This window comes from Lagenorhynchus albirostris, chromosome 2 (assembly GCF_949774975.1).
Source record: "Lagenorhynchus albirostris chromosome 2, mLagAlb1.1, whole genome shotgun sequence".
Lineage (NCBI taxonomy): Eukaryota > Metazoa > Chordata > Mammalia > Artiodactyla > Delphinidae > Lagenorhynchus > Lagenorhynchus albirostris.
In genome coordinates, this window is record NC_083096.1 from 147973391 (window position 1) to 147981973 (window position 8583).

At 56.8% G+C, this 8583-nt stretch overlaps 1 protein-coding gene across 2 annotated transcripts; it reads right to left on the reverse strand.

The window, feature by feature from the left end:
• Positions 1-2272: 2272 nt before the first annotated feature.
• DMBX1 (diencephalon/mesencephalon homeobox 1) lies at positions 2273-7607 on the reverse strand. Of its 2 annotated transcripts, none has more exons than XM_060142626.1 (4): positions 7445-7607; positions 4297-4475; positions 3668-4016; positions 2273-2730 (listed from the first exon to the last, which is right to left on the reverse strand). In XM_060142626.1, exons 1-4 carry the CDS (start codon positions 7596-7598, stop codon positions 2273-2275), a joined length of 1140 nt encoding a protein of 379 aa, XP_059998609.1. In that variant the 5' UTR covers positions 7599-7607. The 2 variants fall into 2 exon arrangements, with proteins under 2 accessions (XP_059998609.1, XP_059998608.1); XM_060142625.1 differs by having other exon boundaries at positions 4297-4492; positions 7447-7598.
• Positions 7608-8583: the final 976 nt, after the last annotated feature.

Genomic DNA, 8583 nt, shown 5'->3' on the forward strand with positions numbered 1-8583 from the left:
AACTGATCCCCCTGTTCAGAAACCCTCACCTGCCTGCCTTGGTCCCTGCCACATCCAGGTGAGATACTGGATTCAGGACCCTCAGCCCCACCTCTCATGAAGCCAGCCACCATTTCCCCATCATCCACAAAGTCTCACTCCACTGCTTTGTTCAAACAGCTTTCTTGGCCCAAGCTACCATCCCCCTCACTTTGCTCCCATCCAAAGCCTTCTCCATCTGCCCTAGGCCAGACGAACTCCCCAAGGGTCATGGGCATCAACTACTCTGCAAAGCAATCCTGCCAGTAGACCCCCCCTCTCTTACCACTGGGAGAGGAGGTAAGCCTTAGGAATCTTTACCCTGGTTTTCAGATCCAACTTCCCTAAGCAGGGTGTGGAGGCTTCAGTGGTGAGCTGCACAGGGTTGGGCATCATGACCCAGAATCTGTGCAAGCCATTTCCCTCCCCTTACCCTGAGCCCCTGAGACCATGTGAAGGCTTAGAGATGGGGGGACCACAGAAGCTGGACTAAAACTCAAGAACAACAGGATCCAATCCAGATTGTCTCAACTTGAAAGGACCCATTATACTTACTGGGGCAACTGAGATGCAGAGACTGTGGCTGTACCCAAGGAGAGGCTTGTGCGTGTGACACCCACTGCTCCACAGCAAGGCAACAGTCATTTTCTAATTCATACATTGTGCTTTTGAGAGCCTTTTCGTGGTTGTTATTAATTTAACTAAAAACTTCTGCCCCGCAAGGTTGTAAGCACAGACGTGCAGAATGTTAGAGCCGGACAGGACATTACAGGCCATCTAATCCAGGTGGAGAAACGGGCCCAGAGAGGCTACGGGCTGACTCAAGGTCACTCCACCCGGAGAGGGAGTCTGCTGGGCTGGGTTCCTGGCCATAAGCAGGAGCATACCTTTCTGAGCCAGTGACTACCTGGACAGAGCCCTTACTTCGACAGCTGGCTCTGGGAGAGGATGGCAGCAGAAGCCTGAGACTCCGCACTGCTGCATGGTTTGCGCTTACCGTGATCAGGAGCTGGAGTCCGACCTTCCCTCCTGGCTTAGCCACACCCCTGCCCTGCACACTAACTGCAGAACCTGGAGGCCCAGGGCGTGGGACCGCATTCCTCTGAAGACACTTCTCTGAGAGCACCCATTCCCTGCTGCCTCCCTCCACCCAGGGAAGTCTCACCAAAGAGAGGTCTGGAGCCCTGTGGTCAGGCCTGGATGAACGCTGTGGCAGCCGGAGATGCTGCCTTGCCGTTTTGCTGCCTGCCCCAGTCTGACTCCTGCCTCCACTCCCTTCCTCCTCAATCAGGGGTATGGGGGGAGCCTCAAAGCTAGAAAAGAGAGAGAAGAGAACATGCCCTTCTAGACTCTGGGCTGGTGGGGGAGGGGGTAATTAGTGCCCCCTACTGCCTGAAGCTCCAGTGGTTCCAGGGTCTCCAGCGAGGGCCGTATCACCTCTACTGGGGATGCAAAGGAACAGCTGCCTCAAGAGGGTGCCGGCGGGGAGAAGACAGGCAGGGAAGAAGCAAAAGGAGAGGAACAGGAAGAAGCAAAATTACTGAAACTAAAAAGCCACAACCCCAAACAAAGCATAGCTTGGGAATTGACAACACCAACACAGCCAGCACCAAAGAAAGAAAGCGGGGGCAGGGAGGAGAGACATGGGGGAAGATCCAGAGTGGGGAAGACAGAGGCTGGGGAGAGACGGGGTGGGGAATTGGACAGAGACAGGGAGAGAGCGGGCAGGGAAGAAGGAAAGGGGAGACAGAGAGACAGAGAGAAGGGAAGGCCAGAGTGAGATGTGGAAGCTGCAGGTGGAGGCGGGAGCAGCAGAGGAGACATGGAGCAGGGCAGGGGGCCTGGGGCAGGCAGGTGCCTGAAAATATAGCTTTATATAGCTCACATTCCACACACAAACTTACTAGGGACAGAAGGGGAGGAAGGGAGGGATGGGAGGAGGTGACGCTGAGGCGGGGATCTAGCCAGCGAGAGCCTCTCACTCCCCGAGGAAAGCTGGGGGCACCAGCCTCTCACCTCCTCCTCATTCAGCCTCCGTGGGATCCAAGCAGGGCCATGCAGAGGGCAGGGCGTAGGTGTGGGCTTCACCGAGGGCTGGAGCTCTGGTGGGGGGAGGGGGAGAGGGGCAGGAAGCAGGACTCCAAGGCTCCGGGATCCCTGGGCTCCTGGAGTTAACTCCCTGAGAGCCGTATTGGGTTAACCATGGGGCTGGGCTGGGGGCACCCAAGAGCCCTGGCGGGTGGGAGGCCAGCAGTCAGTTGGGCAGCGTATCGAGTCCCAGGGAGGCCGCGTGCTGCTTGGCCCGAAGCCGCAGGTTCTCGATGCTCGTGGTTTTACTGTTCAGGGCAGCCGAGGCAGGTGCCAGGCCTGCGGGGGGTGCGGGCAGCAGTGGAGACCCCCATACGCCCTGGTGGGCAGCAGCGGCCGCTGACAGCGACTGGTAGTAGGACTGGCAGTGCAGTGAGCCCAGAGGGGCCATGTTGACGCCCAGGTAGGGCACGGCGGCGGCGGCAGCCGCAGCAGCAGCAGCAGGGGCCGGGCCCCCCACTTCGAAGGAAGAGTAGTGCACCAGGTTGTTGGTGGCGGCCATGTGCTGGCGGAATTGCTCCTGCAGACGGAAGAGGCTCAGCGGGGATGAGGAGTAAGAGTGGGAGGGGCCCAGGAGGCCGCCCCCGGGGGCTGCAGGGGCCAGGGCCAGGCTGCCCGGGGAATCTGCAAGCAGAGAACCAAGAATCGAGGACTCAGGACAGGGCACTGGTCTGCCAGGAGGGGCTCCCTCGGCCTTGCCACCCCCTTGATGCTGCAGACAAGACAAGGCTTTGGCTGAAACCATATCCACCCACGTCAGCCAGGGCTGAGCATCCCGCAGGATCCTGGGAGGGAGGGACCCAAGCTTCCTGGAGGAGCACCAGACTCTGGAAGGCCCCCAAGTCTAACTTCTTAGGGAGACTCCTTTTCTTTTTTCCTTTTTTTTTGGTTGTTGTTGTTTGGTTTTGGTGGGACAAAAGAGTTTTATTTACTCTTGAAATCGTCACAACAGAATCACAGATTGACACGGGGAATGGCTGAGCCATAAGCAAGTCAGGCAGTACAGAAATGTCCCACCCAAAGACTCCTTTTCTTCTCAAGGGCAGTCACCTCCCCTTCCCCTCCAGCTCTCAGCTCACAGCCCCATCCACTCCCTGCCTGAGCCCAGGGTTTGTGTCTGAGCTATGCCTCCTGCCAGAGCTCTGTTCCGTCAAAAACACAGCTCTGAGTCTCTGCTGCATGTGGGACTCTCTGGTACCCATATGGTACTCACCCAGTATGCACTGGTACCTCTGTACTGGTTGTTAAAATACTGGAAAACTTCCATAATGGTTGATAAGTAGCTTTTGCCCTGAGCTCCCCAAGTACCCCTCCCCTGCCACACAGCCTCTCCCCCGACCCCCTGAATTCCCTGGACCCTTCCAGGATTCAGCAACTAAAGGGTGACCACCTGGAACAGGCCTGCTATGGCCAAGTCCTTTCTCTGGGTCAGGTCCAGTGCCACAAAGGCTAACTCTATCACTGCTCTGACCCCCCTCGCCAGCCAGGCCCCCGTGCGACTAGACCTGCTTGTTCTCCCTCGGCTGGGCCCCGGCCCACCACAGCTGCTGCTGGGCCTCACCTGCCTTGGGGCTGCCCCTCTTGCAGCCCAGCCCCTTGCTCTCAGCCCCAGGGCTCTTCTCAGTTTTGGAATCTGCAGCCCCTGCCCGGGGGTCTTCCTCCCGGTCTGGCTGGTCTTCGGGGGCAGACTCGCTGGCCGACTGCTCGGATAGGCTCAGGTGAAGCTCAGCAGGGGGGTCGCCGCTGGGCAGGCTGGGGGGCTGGTCGGCCTCCAGCTGGGTGTCTGGAGTCGGGGCCTCAGTCTTTCCTTCCCCGTGGGAGCCCTCAGCCTCCTTCTGCTTCTGGAGCTGCTCTTTCTGCAGGCTGCGCTGCTTCTTCCGGAACTTGGCCCTGCGGTTCTTGAACCACACCTGGGAACAGGGCGAGGAGAGCAGGAGTGGGGGGGAAGCAGCAGAGTTGCGGGGCAGGGTGCTCCCGGAGGAAGTGTGAGTGGCAAGGTTGCCCCCGCCCTGTAGCAAACACACACCCACAATCCTTTCCAACCCACCCTCCCTGTCGCTGAAGGCATTCATGGAGACACCAGTTGCAGTTTGGCACCGAGGGCTAAAGTGCTGGCTCCTGGACAGCAGGAAGCCAGATTGATGGGCTGGCGCTTGCCTGCAAGGTCTAGCTAGAGGAGCTGGGTCCTACCTGTACCCGGGCCTCAGGTAGGTTGGTGCACATGGCCAGCCTCTCACGCATCACCACATCCGGGTAGTGAGTCTTCTGGAAGGTCTTTTCCAGGGCCTCGAGCTGCTGAGCCGTGAACGCCGTGCGGCTGCGACGCTGTTTGCGGTGCTGGGAGCCATAGCGGGCCTCCAAGATGATGTCTTGAAATGTACAGCCGTTGGAGGGCAAGGAGAGGGGGCCCATTTAATTATGGGAAATAGATTTTGAATCTTACCGTGCTCTGACCCACTGTGGTCCTGCCAGAGCTAGACCCTGGTCCTTTCCCCCTTGGAAATCACCCATCTCCTCTCCATGTGGCTGGATTTTCAAGATCGCTCCACCCCATCATTCACTATCAGGACCACTGAGGTCTAACTCATCTCTATGAATGGCTGTCAGGAATATGACTGAGGGGGATCTTCTTTATTTGGTTTGGGATGGGTGGGTAGGTAGGTGGGTGGGCATTGCCCTAAAATCCTTAAAGTCCCAGAATAATAAGGGTATAATATTCTGAGAGTACATGATGCTAATAATTTGGAAGTCCATGTCACAAAGCTTCTAATAGCCTATGACCCCTAGATTCTAGATACCAACAAAATACTGTCCCGACCATGAGAAGCCAGGCCATGACTTATCTGCAAGGTACAGTTAGGAGAGGTCTGACTGAGGAGATGGAATTCACTGGCACTTGATCCTATGTCCTCTGGGTATGAATCTCATCGTCCCAGTTGGCCTGTGAATCTCTGATGGCAGGACCTGAGGCTCCTGCTCTTATGTCTCCTCAACAGAAAGCCTGGCTCTGGCAGGGCCCTCAGAACACAGGAAAGCCTTGTTGCGTGTGGTCTTGACCCTTCTAGCTGCTTCCTCCAGGAGGGAAGGACAAAGAGAGCAGGTACTAACCACCACAGGCTTGGAGGGGAGACAGGCCTGGTGGACCACAGATTCCACAGTCCTGCCCACGTGTTGGGAACATGAACCTCCCAGCATAGATGTCTGTCTGGGGTTGCTGTCTAGCCTCCAACCCTTCTGCTTGACCAGTCCCTGGAGGATGGACAGTTAACCTCTCTCTCCCCGCCTACCAACACCCATAAGTGGACCCTGGACTATCTATGCTGAAGGGAACCCGAGCTGTGTCAGCCTCTGCACAGGGCTGCCAAGGTCCTTCCCCTGCACTCCAGGGACTGGGGAGTCAACGCCACACTCTAAACGAGGAAGTAGGAGGCAACTGGGTATCCAGGAAGCCTCAGACTTTGGGCTGCTCCTTTTTCAGTGTAAAGAGGGAGCCCTGAACCTCTTACAAACTGGTACTGATCCCAGCCTGGGCCGAGCCCTGAGCTCATGCTGGTCACGCTGCGGGAGGGGAAGGAGCGAGGACCCCTCTCAGTAGAACACTGGGTGTGGGAGCAGCAGCTCAGCCTTCTGCTGCTGGCTTCAGGGACTACAAAGGTGGGAGGTAGTCACAGCCTGGGATGCCAGGCTCTCTGTACCATCAGCAAAACCTGCTGGAAGGCGAGGCCTCCATGCAAAGGCCCGCCTGGAGCTCATATCCCTCCTTCTCAAGATTAGAGAATTGGTGGGAGCATTGAATACTCCACTTCCTCTGTCCCCACCAGCAGAGGTGAGCCTCTGTCCCTGACTCTTCCTCTCTGAGCCCTGGAACATGGTAAGGATGAAATGTCACCACCAGCTTGGGCACAGGGAATTCACTCCAAACCAGAGAAGCAGCCAGAGCCCGGGCAGGACTGCACCCGCATCCCCATGCTGGAGACTGATGACCCCAATGCTGATCTACAGAAGGAGACCAGGGGCTCCATCTTACCCACTGAGCCCTTCCCAGAGCCTGGCAGCGTCTAAAGGAGTAGAAGCGGCCGCCTCATCCTCCCTGCCAGGCCGGAACCCCTACCCAGGCCTCGTATCCCATCCCATTTCTGTGCCTTTACTCACGCTAGTCCCCCTTCCTTGTCCTATTAAGGCCTGACTCCTGCTCCGTGGCCTCCAGGAAGCCCTCCCTGACTGCCTCAGCTGATCATGCTTCTCTGGTCTGCCCCACCATTTGATCCTGGCCACATTCTTCCTGCCGTGCCCTCTCATGAGTCTCTGGGCACCTGGCCTCCCTGGGAGTGTCCTAAAGCTCTCTGAGGACCACCTGGCCCAGGGCCAGAGCAATTCACCAGCTGCTTGAGGTTTGGCCTGGGACAGGATGGGGCGGGTGGCTTCACCTCCCAGGAAATCACGTTCCCCACCTATGCCATCCAATCCTTCCCATGCTCACTGAGGGGCTGCCAGGGCAGGGCAACAATCAGTTGAACTGGGAGAGGGGGGACCAGGCTGCAGCTCCCTCATGGGCACTTCCTCTGGGACCTGGGTAATAATTTCCTCTGAGCACCTACCAGTCCCTACTGAATACCTTGATTATGTTATCTCAAATAACATCCCAACCATCCTATGGGATGGGCACCACCATGTTCCCTTTTATAAAGGGAGAAGCTGAGGCTCAGAGAAGAGAGGTGAGTGGGCAGACCCTACAATGACTGCAAGTCTGTAACTTCAAAGCTCAGATTTTTAGCCATAATGTCACATTCTAATCTCCTACCCCAGCCCTGCCTAGAGTTAACCTCTCTGAGCCTCCATTTCCTTGTCCATAAAATGGAGATAATAGCCTCCCTTTACTGGAGTTGAATGGTTAGACACACAGAGAGAGAGAGCGCGCCTCGCACAGTGCCTGGCACACAATCAGTGATCAAAACATGGGCGCTGTTACAGATGGGACTCCCTGGGAACTCCAGCCACTTCCTAGCTGGAATGCTCTGGGCTAGTGCCTTACCTCCTACCTCAGTCTCTCCACCTGTGAGAGCGGCTAATGAATCCCTCCCTCACAGGGTGGTTAAGGGAATCTGAAGGCATAGGGCAGCTCCAGGGCCCAGCACAGTGCTGGCAAACAAGGGTGCTCTGGACACTCACACACAGATTTTGAATTGACATCTCCCTGTGTTACTAAGTGACCTGGGTCTTCCTGAGTCTCCCAGAGTAAACGTTCCCAGTACTCTCTCCTGTCTTCACCTTCCAGAGTCTCTTCCCCCAGATCTCTCCTCCAGCCCCCCCAGCCCCCGTCCCCACAAACGGCCCTTACCAGCCAGGCGCTCGGCCAGGGTGAGCGCGTGCACCGAGGGCCGGTAGTCGGGGGCATGCTGGGCCTGCTGGGCCGCCTGCTGGTGCAGGTTGTACATGGCGCTGAGCGAGTTCATGGCGTGCAACGAGTACCCGTTCACCCCGTAGTGCTGCATCGCGGCATGTGCCTGCAGACCAGGGAGAGGGAGGGGACGTGAGTGAGGCCATGCGGCCACATCTACCCTGGCGGAGACGCCACCCAAGGTCCGCACCTTGGATGCCCACCTCACCCCTGAGAGATTCCGCTTCCCCATCGGAAAGTGGCCTGCCTTGCCCACAGCTAAGAGCAAGAGGGCTCCTGCATGTATTTATTCATTCACCCACTCATTCATTGATTCACGCAGCAGGACTTGTGTAGGGTTTAGTGCTCTGGGCTCTGGAGTCAGCCTGCCTGGGCTGGAATCTCCACTCTGCCACCTGGGAGCTTTGTGGCTTTGAGTAAGTCACTTAACTTCTCTGACCCTCAGTTTCTCCATCTGCAAAATGGGGTTAGTAATAGTACTTATCTCGTGGTTGCTGCATGGACTAAGAGAAGCCTTTACAATAGGGTCTGGCACGTAGCGTGTGCTCAAACATGTTAGTCATTGGGATTCATCAATCCGTTTGTTGCTTCATGCAGTCATCTCTTCATTTAATCACCCAGGCACTTACTCACTTGCACATCATTGTTTTGCTCACACACCTATTATTTATTCAACAAACAGCCACTGAGGCTCACACGGGGCCAGGTCCAGAGCTGGCCTGGGAACACTGAGGCATTCGCTCTGATGATATCGTGGATTACAACCCTCATATGCTGCACAGCTTTAAGAACACTGTTGCTGTGACTGTCATACACACACTGCCATTGCCTCCCTCTATTCTCACCGTATTCCCAAGAAGCAAGCAGGCCAAGAGCAATGAATCCCATTTACCGATGAGTCAACTGAGGCTTGGAGCAAGAGCAGTGACGTGTTGAGGCCACACAGCCTGTCCAGGGCCTGCTCTGCCCCACATTGCTTCAGCCTCATTCTTTGGTGGCCAACGCATCCGAGAGCACATCCCTTCTGCTGAGATGGCTCGCATCAGCATGAGGCTGCCGGGGCCCCACCAGCCCCAGGG

Bases quoted from the DNA above. Each gene is read 5' to 3' on its own strand.
- DMBX1 (XM_060142625.1), bottom strand. From the start codon at position 7,598: ATGCAGCACTACGGGGTGAACGGGTACTCGTTGCACGCCATGAACTCG. The intron at 4,493-7,446 runs TGGTAAGGGCCG...CTTGCCCTCCAA, and splicing joins ACCCTGGCCGAGCGCCTGGC to CGGCTGTACATTTCAAGACA. The intron at 2,731-3,667 runs GTGAGGCCCAGC...CTCTGCTTGCAG, and splicing joins GAGGGGCAGCCCCAAGGCAG to ATTCCCCGGGCAGCCTGGCC.